At 30.5% G+C, this 19091-nt stretch overlaps 2 protein-coding genes across 4 annotated transcripts; both read left to right on the top strand.

Moving 5' to 3' along the window:
- The first annotated feature begins 10911 nt into the window (after window positions 1–10911).
- Window positions 10912–13126, top strand: LOC122721546. Of its 3 annotated transcripts, none has more exons than XM_043949459.1 (6): window positions 10912–11325; window positions 11427–11548; window positions 11929–12020; window positions 12127–12213; window positions 12293–12433; window positions 12804–13126. In XM_043949459.1, the coding sequence occupies exons 1-5, from the start codon at window positions 10976–10978 to the stop codon at window positions 12398–12400; spliced, it is 759 nt and encodes a 252-aa protein (XP_043805394.1). In that variant the 5' UTR covers window positions 10912–10975; the 3' UTR covers window positions 12401–12433; window positions 12804–13126. The 3 variants fall into 3 exon arrangements, with proteins under 3 accessions (XP_043805394.1, XP_043805395.1, XP_043805393.1); XM_043949460.1 differs by having other exon boundaries at window positions 12855–13123; XM_043949458.1 differs by lacking the exon at window positions 12804–13126 and having other exon boundaries at window positions 12293–12520.
- A 1549-nt stretch (window positions 13127–14675) lies between these two features.
- Window positions 14676–16509, top strand: LOC122721533. Its single transcript, XM_043949404.1, has 2 exons — window positions 14676–14828; window positions 15785–16509. Exon 2 carries the CDS (start codon window positions 15808–15810, stop codon window positions 16246–16248), a length of 441 nt encoding a protein of 146 aa, XP_043805339.1. The 5' UTR covers window positions 14676–14828; window positions 15785–15807; the 3' UTR covers window positions 16249–16509.
- The last annotated feature ends 2582 nt before the right edge of the window (window positions 16510–19091 follow it).

Below are 19091 nucleotides of genomic sequence, written 5' to 3'. Positions count from 1 at the left end.
CATAAAAATTAAAACTTTTCTTTCATTCATTCTCACATATACTAACCTCAACCTGTGCATGCACTGAACATAGACATAACTATAAACATTGATCCCTCTGTGGGATCTCATCAATGCCCCCAATGGGTGGCATAACATGTGTTGAGTTGGTTAAACATAATCATCAATAAACATTAAGATCATGTATCAAAAGGGGATTACAACATACTATGGTCAAGCACACTTCTAACATCCTTAAACATCAATACATTACATATCTATACTGTACTTTTACATTACATCATTCTACAATTTGTCATGTCCACATTCTAGCTATTACATACACAAGACTTCATTACTCTTGCTGACCTCCTGGTCTACCCTGTACCTGCAAGTCTGGGGGTTAAAGGAGAGGGGTGAGCTACAAGAGCCCAGTGAGCAGAATAATAAAACATTTAAAACATATGATAACATGAAATGCATCACATCACAGCTAATCACATCAAGGATGAATTTGTCACCAATAGTCCCCTACATGGTCCAACTGTGCCAGGGGCGTAGAATGGGCCTCGCTGGTCTTTCTCTTACATAACATAACATAACATGGTCCAACTATGCCAGGGGCGTAGAATGGGTCTCGCTGGTCTTTCTCTTACATGGTGCTAGGGGCGTAGAATGGGCCTCACTGGTCTTCCGTACCGTATCATCATCATCATAACATATGGGGACTAAAGGATCATTCAACATTCATCCACATCATCAAACATATTATGCAATGCAACATATTCGTGAGTCTAATGCAAACACCCTATTATATCTCATGGCATTCATGATGCGTGAATCATGCTAAAACTGATTTATTTATTTAAAAGCATAAGAGTTATTCCACTCACCTCTGGCTGAAGCTCTACTGACTCAGAAGCAGCTGAACTCACTGCTGGGGTCCTCGGTTCCTCGGGTCCGAACCTACACAGGTGGACTCAAATGAGGGACCAAACAACTAGAACATAACTCTAAAAACATCCCCCAAAAATCCCCTAGAACACCATGAAACAACCATAGAAAAACATGCAAAAGAGGGCTGGACAGGGCACTTTCGGCGGCAGGTTCGGCGGCCAAAAGTCCCTCCAGAGCCGAAAGTCAGGTAGGTTCGGCGGCACCTTCGGCGGCCGAAACTCCCAGACAGAGGCAAAACTCATGCATGTTCGGCGGCACTTTCGGCGGCCGAAAGTTCCTTCGGCTGCCGAACCTGGTTTCTCCCTTAGTGGCAGAAACTCAGCTCTTCTATGCATACACGCCTCCCATTCCATCCAAACATGCATAAACCTATTCTACAACACACATACACAAGCATACAAGCTTCTAGGGGCTTCAAACTATCTAAAACCTCATCTACAACACATCAAACATGCATTGGCAAGCCACATTGTTCAAAAACACAACATAAACTCATAAACCTAACTATAAGCTAAACATGCATTCTACCCCATAGATCTACATAAAACTTACTTAAAACATGCAATGAGCTTAAGATCGGCTCTTACCTCTTGAAGATCGAGAGAGAGACGACCTAATCTTGGAGATGGGAGATTTTCAACTTCCTTGGGTCTCCAAGCTCAAAACTTGCTCAAAACTTGAAAATCTTCAAAACAAGATGAAAACTTGTGAAAATCGTGAAAGATTTGCAGGAAGAACTCAAAGATTGGTGAGGGACGGCGGAGAGCTCACCTTGGCCGAAAATGGGGAGAAGAGCTCGCCCATTTCGGCTAAGGGACCCTTTTATAGTGGCTGGCCAGGCCACATTCGGGGGCCGAACGTGCCTCCGCATGCATGCCATGTTCGGCGGCCGAACTTGAGGTTCGGCGGCCGAACCTGGACTTCCCTCACTTATACCTTCGGGGGCCTAAGGCACACCAGAAATGCCTGCATGTTCGGCGGCCGAACTTGAGGTTCGGCGGCCGAACCTGGGTTTTCCTCCAAGGTTATTTTCATACAAAACTCATTTTCCTTTTTACTTAAAAGCATCAAATACAGTAAAACATTTTATGAAAACATGGTTTTACCCTTCTAGAGGTCTCCGACATCCGAGATTCCACCGGACGGTAGGAATTCCGATACCGGAATCTAGCCGGGTATTACAAGTATCAATTGAGCAAATTTTTGTTCTCCTCTTCTATTCTAAGACTTTATTTTTCCATATTTTACTATCAAACTGGTTTTTCATAATTAATATACTATTATAACCGCACAATGACATGGTTATAATTTTTTTAAAAAGAAGTAAAATATTACTGACCACCTCTCAAGCCGTGGTTAATGTTTTTAAATAAAAATATTAATTTATATATTATTACCGACCATTAAATGGTCGAAAAATTTTTTATAAAAATTGTTTCGGAAGTGATAGCAGTTCGGTAATGTTTTAATTATGCTAAAGATTACTTTCCCTTATCTGGTTGTGTTTTCACCGATAATCAAACTATTTTTTTGCTTTAAATTCAGAATTCTTTAAATTCGAGATAATTCTGAATTTAGCTTTATTGTGTCTAATTATAAAGGTATTTTAAATGTAACAATTGATATTACTATGTATTTAGGCGATCAAGTAATATTGGTGCTCATTTGTTAGCTAAAGTATCAATTTATCATGAATGCTTTTAGGTGTGAGTTGAGTTCCCTAATTGTTTACTCGATTACTACTTTTTAAATTAAATAAATAGTCTCTCGATTTAAAAAAATAATAATAATATTTTAATTTATATATTTTTTCCAACCACGACAAATAGCATTTAGTGAGATTTGAAGTAAATTAATTGATCTATTGCTTCAATTAGATTAATTCTGTTGCAAGAAGAGAAGAGGAAAAAAAAAAACAACAAATATGATCTAGTGCTCCAATAACTAAAAGCCAAAGATGAGATTTGAAAAGTAATATAGAATTACCTGTAAGAACAGTGATTGGAGTATTACTAGTACTTATTTGATTAGTAGTGTGTGAAACTGCTAAATTTGAAGGTTGAATTAAAGTTAATAACTGTTGAATTTGCTCCTGAACAAAAGGACCACATGATCCACCAGGATCCACAATTACTGACATTTAATTTGGTTGTACATCCTCATCTATTTCAACGCAAAACAACTTATTTAAAAGATGAGTTCCTAAACTTAAATCCAAGAGGAAATATGTTTTTCTTATAGCATGTATCCACAGTATGCCTTTGCTTTCCATAATAAGTACACCCCTTCACATTGCTAGGAGGATTTCTATAAAAGACATTTTTATTTTGTGAGTGGTTAAAGCTAGTTGTCCTTTAAAAGTTTCCTTTAGGATTTGATGCCTTTGCATTGACAAAAATCTTCACATTTTCACCAAAATTTAGTTGTCTTTCTTATTGTACAACCAGTTAGAAAACTTTATTTATGGAGGGCAAAGGATCTATGAACATAATTTGATACCTTACTTCAGTGAATCTATCATTTAGTTCTTTGAGGAAGCAATACAGTCATTTTTCTGATATGTAGTAAATCTTGTCACAATACCACAAGCACATGGATTGGTACATGTACAAATAGGTACAGGCCTTAAATTCATTAACTCATCAAATAATATCTTGAGTTCTGCAAAATATTCAGTGACATTATAATCACTTTATTTGAAAGCATATATCTCTTCTTGCATATCTAAAATTCTAAAAATGTTTTATTGTAAAAATCTTTCTTGAAGATCTTTCTATAATTTTGCAGCTAAATCAATCTATATGATACTTTGTACAATAAAAGGAGTAAAGATCTTGTAATCCAAGAAGATACATCTTTCCCAAGCAATGAGCATTTGTGATAGGTGATGCTAAAAGAGGTCTATTGATAAATCTATGTTTATTTTTAGACAATAACGTGATTTTCATGGCACGAGACCAAGGGTGATAATCCTTCTCATTAAGAAGAGTGGATATGAGTACAAGAGGCAAATTCTTATTAGGATGAAGGTAATATGAATTGGAGTTTTAATATTTTTTTTAAGATATTAAAATAGGTTACTTTTTATATTAAAAATATTTTAATACTTTTATACAACTTGCTTAATTAAAAGGAATAAAAGATTTTTATATAAGCCATTATATTTTTAATTGGTTAAAACAGTTTTTTTTTAAATTGAATTATAATAAAAATAAGTATAATAATTCAAATAGAAAAAGATTAAGAATCTAAAATTATATAAACTCTATAATTAAAATAATTAATAAAATTCAAATGAAATTATTATGAATTTTTTGAAAAGTTTTGAATTATCCAATAAAATTATTTTTTTTATTAAATCTAATCCATAATTTATGTATTAAAATTCTTATCTATAACTACAAGGATGTTATTTAACAATGTAACCTACCTAAAAATTATATAAAAAAAAAAGCGATGGATAATCAAAATTTAGTTTTGATATAATAGATTTTAGTATGATTTTAAAACGATTTCGATTGAAGAATTAAAATCAAACCAAACCAAAATTATAAAATAAATTTGATTCATTATTAATTTTAATATTTTGGTACGATTTTTTGACTGTCTAAGCCCTAAAGCAAAATATGTAATTAGAATCATACATTTGGAACCCATTACTTAACTTGTAAACAAGAGAAAGATTACTAATTAATGGTCTAGGGATTTGAAATTTGATGCCAAAAAAAAGAAACAAGCAAAAGGAATTAATAAGAAATAAATTACTACCAACCCTTTCTTTTTCCTAACCCAAGTGTGGACCAAAAAGAGAGGTTACTTTTCATAGTGTATGTCCAAATTTGAGGATGAAAATTTTAATTTCTTGCAATATTCAACATTACATAATTAGAGTGTGTGAATAAAGCAGTAGCACTGAAACCCATTTGTGTGTTTTGGTGTTTCCAATTGGATAGCTCTTGAGAAAATTCAGGATTATGCTTTTTATTCAGGAAGCAATTCTTCTTATATTCTTGTCGGAAAATGGAAAATTCCTTGGATCCCACATATGTTGTTTTCCTATTGAAGAGGCTTATGCATTTTTCAATATTCGCCCACCTTCTTAATACTTGTCCATATTATTATTTTATGATCTTACTATTTTTTTTAATTATTTAATTCTCCACGCGCCTGTGCTCTGTCGCCTTTTTATTGGAACATTGCCTCCTATATTACCATAATGCCCTTCACTGTGTGAGAGTCGTTTCTTTTAGAAAGTCAAATTACACTACAGATAAAAAAACAACCAAGAATTTGATTAATATGGGCAATTTGGTCTTTTGGCTACAAGCAATTCAAAGGGGGTGGTGCTGCAAATCAACCTTATCTTCCCCTTCAAGTTCACATATGAGTTTGTGTCACTATTTCCCATTGAAATTGTTGTAAGCTCCACCACCAACCTTCATTATATGTTTGACTCTACCCACACAAACCCTACACCACTTCCACATTCACCGTTTGATCTTCATCACACGGCAACAACTCCACTCTCACTATCAATTTGCATCAAACAAAAAAATTTCAGAGACAAACTTTAGAAATAGTGGGCCATGTCCATGTATATATAGTACAAGCTAAGGCTACGACTTTGCCTTTCTATATACATATTATCCAATATCTCTTTCACTAACATTCTCCAAAAACAAAAAAAAGATACAGAAAATGAATCCTCGCTTTGGCTTCAGCTGCTTCCTTGTCATTGCACTTCTTACTTTCTTAGTTCTCAGGAGTAGTCAAACAACTGGGATGAGCTTCTCTTCTGCAACTTTTGCCACCAGAACCCATCAACAGTTTCGTTCCCGGCCGCCGGTTAATGTTCCTGTAAAAGGCCGAAGTCACGAGTTCGAATTCCAGAAACGTAGAGTTCCTACAGGATCAAACCCTTTGCACAATAAGAAGAGGTTATGAAGATTTTTCGTTTCTTCTTTTTATATATTTAGGGTTTTTACAGTAACTGTTGCTTATATTCAAGTTAGCATAGCTTTATTTGTAAACATCTCTAGATAATGCTTTGATAGATAAATTCTATTAATTTTGTAGAGAAATGGGTATAGATGTTAATTAAATATTAATTATATATCACTTAATTAATTCATCAGTTCTTATCATTCTGCTGAAATGTATGCATGGTTGTATAATTAAACCATTATAAATGTTAAATATACATGGGATTATGATTAATTAATTTCTTGGGTAATTAAAAAATTAGGGAAATAATTAGTTGAGAGGTCTTGACACTGATGAATGATACTGATATATGATGATGACACAAAATTCAAGATGGTTGGCTGCAAGTTGCAACTCTACTTACTCTACACCTTATATTTAATTAATTTTCATTCTAAAATTTAGAAAACGACACAGTTTCAGATGCAAACATTGAGAGATATTGAGTGATGGAATGGGATAGGTAGTCAACTGGTGGTGTGATACATAGAACCAATTTCAATGAGGAGTGTAAATACTCATTATTTCATACAACCACCATGCAATTAAGATGCCCAACAAGCTTGTACTTAAATTATATAGAATGGAATATATTCAGGTCCATAGCTAGCTAGCTAGCTGTTTGGTCCCCACCAAGTCTCAATTAACAGTATGTTTGTCTTTATAAATCAGCTTGTAAGCTTGAAAAATAAATTATAATAATTTTTAAAATTATAAATTAAAAAAAATAATAATACAGTCAATAAAATAATTTTTGAATTCAGAGTCAAAGTAAATAAATTAAAAGTTGAAATTTTACTCTACAAAATTATAAAAATAAATGCATGAGAGGGGAGTGATTGAGTAAGTTGAGTGTAGAGTAATAAGTGTGGTCCCCAGTGGTTTGTGTAACTGGCCATTATATGCGCATGAAATGTAATATTTGAAACTTTAGTTGAGCAAATTATGACATAGTTGAAAACATACCTTATTAGCAAAATTGGTAACCCCACGCACCACCATAACCCACGTGCGAACATGTCAGGATAAATGCCTTTTAATCTTTTCAAGTTTTCTTTATGATTTAATTTTTAAGTATTATCATTATCAATAAATTAAATTTTTATATTTTTAAAAATTTATTAAAATATTTTTATTTTTTTCTTTTCATTAATAAAATATTCTTTTTATTTATTTTTCATTAAAAATATAATAAAAAACTAAATTACTCTCAATATTTTTTTTCTCCTCTTTCTTCTCCTTCTTCTTCGATTCTTCCTCTTTATTTTTTTCCGATTCTTCTTTTTTTTTCTTCTTTTTTACTTTTTTTCCTTTTTTAAAGAGGAAGAGAATAAGCCGATTTTTCTTCGTATTCTATTTTTTTTATTATCATCATTTTTTTCTTCTTTTTTTTTTTTTCTTCATCATCATCTTTTTTTATCTTGTTTGAAGAGAATGAGAAGGAGGGACTATTTCATTGATGGAAAAAAATAATAAAAAAGTTTTAACATATATGAGAACAGATAAGAATATTTTAATAGATTTAAAAAAAGATAAAAATATTTTAATAGATTTTTGAAATTGTAAAAATTAACTTGTTAATAATAACAACATCCAGAAATTAAATAAAATATTTTATTTGAGAATAAAATTAAATTTAAAAATTTTTCTCTTTATCTGTTATTTATTTTTAACGAAAAAAAATAATTATTTTATTAATAAAGAGAAAAAATAAAAATATTTTAATAAATTTATGAAAATATAAAAATTATTTTATATATATATATGAAATTTTTTCTCACCTCGTTATATTGATTATTTAGACAGTAATATCTTAATAATAATTATAAAATTATTGTATTAATATTATTATAATAATAATTTGATATATTTTAAAATTATTATAAAAAGTTTAATTTTTTTATTATATATAATAATATTATTTTATGTACTCATAAATTTAAAATTTAAGTGAATTTGAGTAAATTTGATAGTTCTATTTTATAAATAATTTATTTTATATTTAATAATATTATAATTTTAATTGTGTTCTTTATTTATTAAAAAAATAATAAGTAAATCACTGTAATAGAGACGCAGATGTAAGGATGTTTAACCGTTGTCATGCAATTCAAATATATTAGTTTTTTTGACGTGTTTTACACGTTGTCTTTAATCGTTGTAAAGAGTCATTTTATTTTTTATTATTAAAATTTAATATTTTATTATTACAATAAAACAGCAATGTTAGAAGAAAATTAATCTTCAATAATAATTATATTAAAATATTAAACAATTGATATTATTTATAGGCAAAATAATGATAAAAAAAATAGAAAAAACTAGTAAAAAAATCATACCGAAAATATTATTACTAAGAATTGAAAGAAAGAATGAGAGCAAATGAAAAATTTTTAGAACTTTTTATTAGAGGTAGAGTTTGAATTCAACTACACTTATACTATAATTTTATTATTCAATAATTTCTCTTTTTATGTTAAATTTTAATTTATTATCTACATATTTTTAAATTTAAACTATAAAATCTTATATAACAAAAAATTATTATTTAAAATTATTTTAATACTTTAATCATTTATAACAATAATTATTTAAAAAATTTATATTTTTAACGATATTATTACTTAATGTATTTAAAAAATAAGTATTATTTATCATTTATAACGGTAATTATTTATAATTATCAATATATCAAAATTTTGAAATAAATAATTTATTTCTATTGGTTTATAAAATGAATTTTCAACCTCTAAAACTTCTTTGTTATAAATATTAATAATATTTTAATATTTCTTTAACTAACTCTTAAAATTAATTTAATAAATAAAAATATTATCATTTTAAATAAATGAAATTGTAAACAATCCATTTTAATAGTATAATATATTAGCACTCCAAGACTTAACCTGGTGGAAAGTGCATCGTGTAGTCTTGAAAGGTCTAAGATTCGACTCTTTCAACCTCTATTTCAAAAAAAAAATAATATAATATATTATTTTAAATTTTTTATTCCAATAATATTTTTAATATCAATTAAATTAAATTTGAAGTTATTATTTATAATTTGTACTTAAAAAATATAATATCATTTTTTAATAATCTTTCTAATATTTGAATATATTATTTGAATAATCCTTATTTTGAAAGTTAATTTTTTTAGATGTTATTTTAGATTTTCTTAACAAATTTTAAAATTATTTAAATAATAAAATTACCGCTAATTTATATCATTATCTAAAAAATATTTTTATTATAATAAGTAATTTAATTCTCCTACATTTAAAACTAATAACATAGAAATTAATTTCACTTAGTATACTAAGCTTTTAATAAATATTAATTATAGCTATATTAATATTTATATTATTTTAATTTACTTATAAAAAATATTTTTTAATTTTTAATTTATTTATTATCACGAAATTTTAATTATAAGGGATTATCTCAATTTTTTTTAAATTAGCTTCTGGTAATAAAAATCTTATTATTCTTCTAATATACTATAGTTAAGAAATAGAAAGAAAGGATGAGAAAAAATATGTATTTTAGTAACTTTTTAAATTACTTATTATTATAATAAATTTTAATATTTTTAAATTTAATATTAAATTTATTTTATCAAATCCTTTTGTTTTAAAAAAAATTAATATATTTATTAGTCTTATTAAGTTTTTGTTGCTTTTAAAAAAATTATTTAAAAATTTTTAATATATTTATTAGTCTTATTAAGTTTTTGTTGCTTCAGATTAAAAGAAAATAGATAATATGATAATTTTTTTTAAGTATTTTTAAAATTTTTTGAGTATATAAATAATATTAAAATAATTTATATTTAAAATTAAGATAATCACTTTACTATGTTGATAATTATTTTATATATCTTATAATTTTTATTTTTTTAAATTTAAACTTATTATCTAATATTCTAATATTATAATATTAAAATATTAATAAATAATTTATTTTTTAATATTAATATTAAAATATTAATAAATGTGAACTTTTTAAAGTGGAGGTCGAGGCCCAAGAGTCCGATTCAGAAGATGGGCATTAACAGGGCGGAACTAGAAAATATTTTGAGAGTATAATTAAAAAATAAATAAAAATAATATAAAATATCAAACTATAAACTTTATATTAATTAAAAAATTATAACAAAATATATGTAATAAATATAAGTAGTACGAATTTTTTTATGATAATATTTTATAATTTTCATAAGTTTATATAAAATTCAAATATTTAAATTTGAGAAAAAAAATATAAATTTGAAATAGACAAATGATACGACATGATAGTGAAAAATTAAAAAAAGTATTATAAAATTAATTGGTTTAAATTGAATGGTAAAAATTGCTAAACTAACTTGTATTTAATTTTAAAATAAAATATTTATCAAATTTTAATTTATAAATACAAAATTAATTTAATTTAATTTAATTTTTATATTATTTTATAATAATCAAATAATTTTAATGCTTTAATGTTAATTATAAAAAAGAAACTAAAAATTATTAGAGATTAATAGAAATTTTAAGGGACCATTTAATGAAAACTAAAATTTTATACTATTATATACAATTTTTTTATTAATATTTAGAAACATTAATAGAATTTTGAAAGACATAGCAAAGACAATTTAAATTTATCATTTTAAATTACAACATTGTAAAATTATTTTAAATTGGCGACGACAGCAATTAGCTCATGAAATTATAAGAAGCCTGTTGCATTGCTCAACGCTTTCAGAATCCTTCTTCTCCAAGCAAGTATGCGTAGCCGCTACACTTGACTTTATTATTATTATTATTATTATTACAATCAGATTCCATTTATTTCATAAAAAAATATTTTTTTAAAAATATTTAAATATTAAATAATAAATTTTTTATACTAAAATAAAATGGATTTAAAATCAATTAATTTATTATATTATATATTTTAATCGGTAACAGATTCCAGGCGTGACCTTTAAATAGCTCAACACATAATGAAAACAAGCCAAATCAAAACCTAGTCAAGGACATCGAATCCACTCCAGTATCCACGTACGCGAATGAGTTTTCTCGCGGGAAGGCTAGCAGGAAAAGAAGCTGCCTACTTTTTCCAGGAATCCAAACATGCCGTCAATCGCCTCGCCGAGAAATCCATCCCTGCTCCCAAGAACCTCCCGTCCTCTCCTCTTTCAAGCGAGCAGGAATCACAAGCTGACGTTCTACCGGAGGTTTTGAGGCATTCTCTTCCCTCCTACATATTCGGGAAACCGACGGAGTCTTCTACCATTTCCACAGCCTCCAAGTGGGCACTTCACTCCAACTCCGATAAGGCCGCCACTGTGTCCCCTGATGCATTGAATCCCCTCAGAGCTTATCTCTGTCTGCCTCATGTCACTTTTGGTCCCAAAAGGTAATTGGAAATTGGGGATTTCTTCCTCCTATCAAAATCGAATTTGTTTCTCTCTTCAATTTTTTTCTTTTTTTCTTTTTTAAATCAATGGGGAATGGCAGGTGGGAATTGCCCTCACAAGAGAGCTCAGTGTTGGCGTCAACGGCCAACGAAATGAGAAAAGACAGATATACCCCTATCAATCCAGAGAAATTGAAGGCTGCGGCTGAAGGGCTTACTCAGAGTAGGTTTAGTTTCTTTCCTTTTTTGCTCTAGCTAGGACAACACAAGTGCACACAAAATAATCTACCAGTGGACTTGTTAGAAGCTAACTTGAAAATAAAATTTTTGTAAATCCCTGATTTGTTGCACAAGATAACTTAGTTTTGCTATTTCAATTTACTTCTTTGTTTGTGCAATCATAGTTAATAATTTATGTTCTCGATAATTTAGATTAAACTCAACTATAACAAACTCTTGGAATTAAAGTATTTAACTTTTAGATAGAAGTGTGTGTGTATATATATATATATATATATATATATATTCCAAATTATCAGTAAAATGTACAATTTTATTGAAAACTGAGGAGGTTCTAATGTGCTGTTTATGATCACATTGTAGTTGGAAAGGCATTTGCAGTTGCTACTGCAATTGTGTTTGGTGGAGCCACAGTGGTGTTCAGTTTGGCAGTCTCCAAGCTGCAGCTGCAAAATGTGAGTACTAAGTAGTTCCTGCCTGATGCTTACAATTTCACTATTTGTATGAAATTTGGTGGAGGATTGCCTCTGAAATTGATGTTGGGTTTTTACATCCTGGCAGAGTGATGATATCAGAACTAAAGGGAAAGATCTGGTTCAGCCAAAACTTGAGATTATTAAAGAGCAATTGGTGCCTTTAAAAACATGGGTATGCTAATTGTAAATTCAATCCGAAAAAAAAAAAAACAACTTTTGTTCTTGTATTAACTCGGAGCTTCTGATTCCAGGCAGAAAATACATCAAAGAAATGGCATATCAATAGGGAGGAAGATATCAAAGAGAAGCCTATTGTCAAGGAGCTTTCTAAATTTTTAGGTGCCAAAACGTCCAATTGATCTCCATCTGTGCTGTGTTGATAAATGTGATAGGTAAAACTATATTAGAAATGTTGTAAGAGGGTTACAAATGTTGTATGAATGTCAATAAATAAATAATGGTATCATAATTGAATTGAATTTTGGCCTACTGTGGATTTTTATTGCTTTTTGAAAATTTGGCTTAATGTGCAAAATATCCCAATGATTTTAGGGAGACAAACCTAAACAAAAACATCCATTGGCAAAAGCTGGACAGAATCTTTTTGCCTGTAGAAGTTTCACTGATAAAAGATTAAATGCATGAAACTTTTACCCATAAAAAAGTTTTGCATTCGAAGAAATAGTTGGAGTATTAGAAGGGATTAACTTTAAAATTTTAACTACAATTCCTGAGTTTAATCCTCTTCCACTATTGTATCAGTTTGCAGAAATGTGCCTTGGATATGTTTTCATTGATGAGCTGCAAATGCAGGAGCTGTCATTCATATCAGATACAAAAATGGCTGCAGATCTTGCAGGAAAGAATGCACAACAATATTTTCCAACACATTACTGTCAAAAGAGACAAAATGCAATTGAAATAGGTTCAGCAAAACTGGAGAGAAAAGAAATGCAACTCAGCATGAAAATATCAAGAAGCAGGAATAACAATCTGAACACAAACAGATTCATCGACCATTATTAGTGATCAAATTACACATAATTTAATTGATTATTTTGAAATTTGTCAGGGATTTAAAAAGGTTTTTTGTCTATAAATTAAGAGGTTATATGATTATTTTGAAATTTGTCAAAAATTTAAAAGAATTTTTTGTCTATAAATTAAAAATCAAAGACCTAAACTGTAACGTGGCTAACTGGTTATGTTGATCCAAAAACTGGCATAGACTTGCTAAAGTAGTATACTTGTGTGACCATTTGCAAAATCCATTGACATTGTAAATTGGCAAAGAAATAATCGTGATATAGTAATCATGCATTTAGATACCTTTCAAGCTCCCGAAACCACTAATGGCACAGGTGATTTTATGCCTCTGGCATTGCGAAACTGCAAAGAATCGAACTATAACATTTACATATATTATCATAGTATGTGGTAACGGATACAAGGAGGACTGACAAAGGCTGTCATGCCTCTGAAATTTTAATTTTTAAATATTAAATTGATTTTTAATAAAATTACTACATTTAGCCTCAATATATTTTTAGTAATAATTTAAAAGATTGATTTTAATTGTTAAAATTGGCTTGGATAACAATTACTAATCAATTTATTAAGTATTAGAACTCATGTATTAAAATTTGCTGATTTATCCGGAAAATGTTATTTTTTTAAAAGTTTTACAAGTCATTTGTTAATAGCAAAAAGTAAAAATTGCCCTTAAGCAAACAGTCCAATAAGTTCATTTTCACCAACTCCCTCTATCTTCGGCTGAGCTTCGTTTTGGTGCATGAATTCAGCCACTTACGCAAACAAAGTGTTTCTCCTTCTGCCTAAGCTCATTCTCTGCAACTTTTCCTTTTTTTTTTCCTAGTGCCCTCTTTCACTTATTTCGAGCCATCATTTGCATTAACTCATTACACCATTAACACATTATCTACATTCAACGACTAGGAATGAGAAGTTTGCGGTACTTGAATCTTTCTGCTAATGCATTGGCTGGTAAACTACCTAAGAATTTGACTAGTCTGCATAATCTTACTGTTCTTTCTTTAAGAAGTAATTACTCTTTAGATTATGTTCCAAGTGTTTTCAATTCTGTTGAAGTGTTAGATTTGTCTTCCAATTTGCTAAATGGATCATTACCACTTGAATTTGGTGGAAGTAATTTGTGGAATCTCTCTTACAACAAGCTTTTTGGGCAAGTTTCACTGGCATTTATAGAGAAAATTCCTCAGAATGCAAGCATTGTTCTCTCGTTCTACAACCTAACTGGCACAATCCCAGAATCTATATCTTTGCTCAATTAAAAAGCAGAATCTTTCAGAGGAAATGTGGATCTTTGTGGCAAACCATTGAAAAATCTTTGCTCAATTCCTTCAACTCTCACTAGCTATTACAGTATTCATGGATAACAAACCCAAAACGACCTGAAAAATGATTAAATTATAGTATTCATGGATAATAAAATATATTTTAATTGATTTTAAAAATTATAAAGATCAATTAATAAATTTTTTAATAATTTAAAAAAAAATAGCAATTCTCCTTAAACTCTACAGGTCCAAAAAAATGAAAAACTGTGGCAAGGTAACCGAAAGAAAAGGTAACCGGTAAGTTAGTGCCAGCAGGTCACTTGTTAAAATTCACCTACTTGTGACTTTAACGTGGAGCTTTTGTGGGCGGTACGAATCAGATAAACCTCGAACCCTGACCAGGGTTTTAGAACCATCTCAATCTTACCTTCCCTTAGCTCTCTGCTGAATACAAGCCCATATTTATCAGGTAAGGGCTCAAAGTTCTCTAATTTTATCCTGTTTCCTTCTTTTCGTTTATATTGTTGTCGATTTTCGGGGTAGGGTGGTTTTTTGTTTTTTTTTTTTGTCTGTCTGCTTTCTGGTTGGTTGCTGAGAAACTGAGGGAAAAGAGGAGGAAATGAAATGAACTTAGGAGTTCTGCAACAGAAAAGATGGGACGAAAGCAAATTCCAAAAAAAAAAAAGGAAATCTAAGACTGAAATTTTATGCTTATTCTTAAATTGTGTTTTTAAGATTTAGAAGAAAAGATACAAAAGGGTGAAATTTTGATTTGATCCTCAATTTTAAATTTTGGTTTTAAGATTTAGAAGGACAGATGAAAAATGGTGAAAGTTTTGATTTGATCCTCAATCTGAAACTTTTGATGTCCTGCTTCGTCTAGGAAAAGAAAAAACCACTTGGCACCCATAGTTTTAATTTATTTTAAATTAAATTTTTTAAATTAAAAAAATGAATTTTTTTCATTTCGAATATAATTAACTAAACAGAAATTTATTGAATTAAATTATTGCAAAATTCTTGGATATAAATATTATCAAGATGGAGAGGAAGCAAAGCCCCACCAAAAAAAAAGGGCAACATGAGATATTTGAATTTTAATTTGAATGCTTAATTCAGTTGAACAGAACTAGAAATGATAATGAATGACGAGAAGGAGAATTGATGATATCCTCCACATCACATATCTGAAGCAATTATTGAAGGAATCCCACCTGGTTTTAGTAATGCTAATTTACAAAATTTAGCAAACTCAATTGTTCTTTTGATAATTATTTGCTTGTGTTCTTCTGATTGCTGGCTTATAGAAGAGAATATGCATACATATTTTGTCTTGCTTTAAGAGCTCAAGATGCCAGCCTCTCAAATCTACCCAGTGTAGTTGTCTGAACAGTATTTACATTCAACTTTGATCATTTTGAGCAGGTGAACAAACAAGTAAATTTCATATGGCTGCAACAGGCATGATCACAGCCCCAAGTTTCGGCTTCTTCTCTGTAAACAGAAGTAACAGAGCCAGTAGCAAGTTCAGAAGCATAAATGTGCAATGTCATGGTGTAAAGGGAATGCATGTAGAGAAGTCTCTGGAGGAATTGTACAATGTGAAGGTGGAAAGAGAAGTACCACGCAACCGATTGGATGAGCTTGGAGTCTCTAGATGGTCTGTTTGGAAGACTGGAAAGTGCAAGTTGCCTTGGGACTGGCAGGTAGACCAGTTGGTTTACATAGAAGAAGGAGAGGTGAGGGTGGTTCCTGAAGGTAGCGAACGTTACATGCGGTTTGTGGCTGGTGATTTAGTTCGTTATCCCAAGTGGTTTGAGGCTGATCTCTTCTTCAATGGTCCATATCAGGAACGTTATAGTTTCAGGGCATATGGTGATGACTATTAATCTCAGGTTGCATTGTTAATTGAGTGATTGCAGCCTGTCCTGTGAGTCGGCTTTGTTAAGGGCACATGTCTAGCAACTCTAAGTAGTTTTGACTGAAAAATTGCAGGCTTAATTGCCATATTCTGCTAGTATTTGAGTTGCAGTTTGTGTAAATGGCAAGCAAGTTTATTCTCTGCTGATTTAAATGGCTGTATCAGACACTCTCTTTGGACATTTTTCAGTTTTAAACATCAAAAGGTTCCACCAAGGAATTTGATTCCAGAACTTTTTTTACTACCTATATGTTTTAGCTGCGATTTCAAATGATGTGTGGCAGTAAACTGCAAGAGGGAGGAAATGAACCATTAATTATTCCTTTGGCATTATTCATCTCATAAAAAAATTCAAATTTAAGATTTCATCTTTTAAAATAAAAATTTTTAAATTAAAATGAATTATATTTTTATTTTTAATTATTAGGAAAAAAAATTCATTTCAAACAAGAAAATTATTTAAAATAAATAAATCAATTGACTGTTGACATTACATGTATAAGCACTTGGTCCTATTGGCTGAATTTCTTGATCATGAAGTTCCAACTTGTTTCTTCAGATTTGAAACATATTCTACTGGCTACTTAGAAGTAACCAAAGTTGCAAATAGTTTACAACAGTGTCGAAACATTAGACAAAAATGCAGCAAGTAGACAGAACAGAATCTCACTTGCAGGGATCAAGGAGCAAATTTTTCTACCCAGTTTAACCATTCCACATATACCCCTGCGAACTTGCAGAACCAAACTCCTATAAACGACATTTAGGAAGACAAGGGAATAAAAAAACAAAAGGTCTACTGTTAGACAAAGACATAAAGAGATCGAAGCTGAAACACAGAAGGAAAATTCTTCTTTGCATCATTACAGAAAATAAATATTATCAGGTAGGAAATCTGAAAGACTGCCTCTATAAACCAATCCCATCCCTTATAATACACACATACACTTTAATGGCTGAAGAGAAAATAAAACAGAATGAGCCCAGACCACCCAAAAATAGAATAAACCTGTTCCCTCAGAACCCTGCATGCGCTTATCCTGTTGATGAGATGATATGAGAAGCCCAGGAAATAAGCCAAGCAACAGTTTCCCTATCATGCCAATGAGATCCACTCATGTATCGTTCAACTACAAAAAGAGGTAACTTCAACAGTTAAACACCCACCGAGGCGCTCAACAACCAGCAGTAGCACATGGACTTGTTGCAGATGCAATTGCTACAGAGGAGGCAAATCTTGAGACGAGCACAGCCTCATTGCTTATGGACTTTGAGGCTGCCACCTCCTCCAATCTCTTCCATGTTGCTTCTCTTTTCTCCTGTATATCTCTCTCCTTTACTTCATCTTCTTGGAATTTAACCAAGCACTCATCAAAAAGTTCTTGATCAGCATCTGAGAATATCTTCCTCACGTTCAGTGTTAGACTCTGAACAGCTTGGTTCCAGTGACCTCTTGTGTTTCTCTCCAAAGCAGGGAAGATTATAGGCAGTATTGCTTTACGGTTTTGTGTGATCAAATTCCTTATGTGATCATTGTTCCACAAAAACAATGCACGTTCAGCCACCTGCCAGGGAAACCAAATTTAAGATACACGAAAATTCAAAATATCACACCAACTGTGACAACAGACACATATGGCACTATGGTTTATTGTGATGGATGTCTCCTAGCACCGGCTTATGACACGCTCCCTTCAACAAGCCAGGTATTTCTTCATACTGAACTCGCATACAATTCCCATGAATTTGAATAACCAACCCCACATTAAACTATCAGTTAAATATCCATTTTCTTGACTTCTCATACATTTATTCACCATGTATTTACACATTGCATTTAAACCTTAGCTATCTATGAATCTTGCTTTTAACCTCACCACAAAAGTAGTAACTGCTGAATCCTTAATGAGAAGTTGAATTGGACAACAATATTTTATAGCACAAAACACCTTCTTCATCATCTAGTATCATACAAGTGCTGAACAAAAAGAACAAATTGTTTTTACACGCTTGAAAATTTAATGGTTCCATCACTGATTGCCTGTTGCAGATTTGTTCATTCCTATCAAATGATAAACTCATGTTATCGACGACATAAGACCTTTTTCTTTTTTTAGTTTTGGGGACCCACCATTACAAAGTTTGGGACAAAGCTTCTTAGAACATGAGGAAAGCAATTCCATGAAGGCAGGACTGCTACAGTCACTTCATACTGAGCCCCATGCTTTGGGAAGATCCACACCATTCATAACTTAATTAAAAGAAAGCATTTTACTCTTGAGTGATGATGCATACAAAAGAGTGATGAACTACAGGAGCATCTCTTTTTTGCATTGGTTAGTAGCTATAGATTACAGTTCCCAGCATTTTCTGTGGTTTCAATTTATTGGGCTATTCTTAAATCTTAAGCAGATGGCAGGGAATACAAGGAAATCAGCAACAATAAGAAGTGGAAGATGATCCCTTTGTGCGTTATGCATGCTATAAGTTGCATGCAAACTAGTCACATTTTTTAAGGAATAGAAGTACAAAGGCTTAAGCTGCTGCTCTTAAGGTCTTTGTACAGGATATTTTCCAACTGTTCTTTTCTTAAAATATATATTGTCAGTCTCTGCATGTAGACATAAAGCTTTTTTTTCTAATTATTGAAGCATCAAAAGATAAGTGCATTTCCACTTTTCTATCACAAATTAACACTATATTTTTCCAAGTAAAAATATTCTAATCCCATTTTTCTAACATTAAGATCAACCAAAAGTTTAACCCCTAGGCTTTATACATTTACCCTTCAAAGAGAAGCGCGGAACTAGT

The sequence above is a fragment of the Manihot esculenta genome, chromosome 13 (assembly GCF_001659605.2).
Source record: "Manihot esculenta cultivar AM560-2 chromosome 13, M.esculenta_v8, whole genome shotgun sequence".
NCBI classification, from domain to species: Eukaryota; Viridiplantae; Streptophyta; class Magnoliopsida; order Malpighiales; family Euphorbiaceae; genus Manihot; species Manihot esculenta.
The sequence above is the reverse complement of the archived record's forward strand: the minus strand, read 5'-3'. Positions and strand labels throughout refer to the sequence as shown.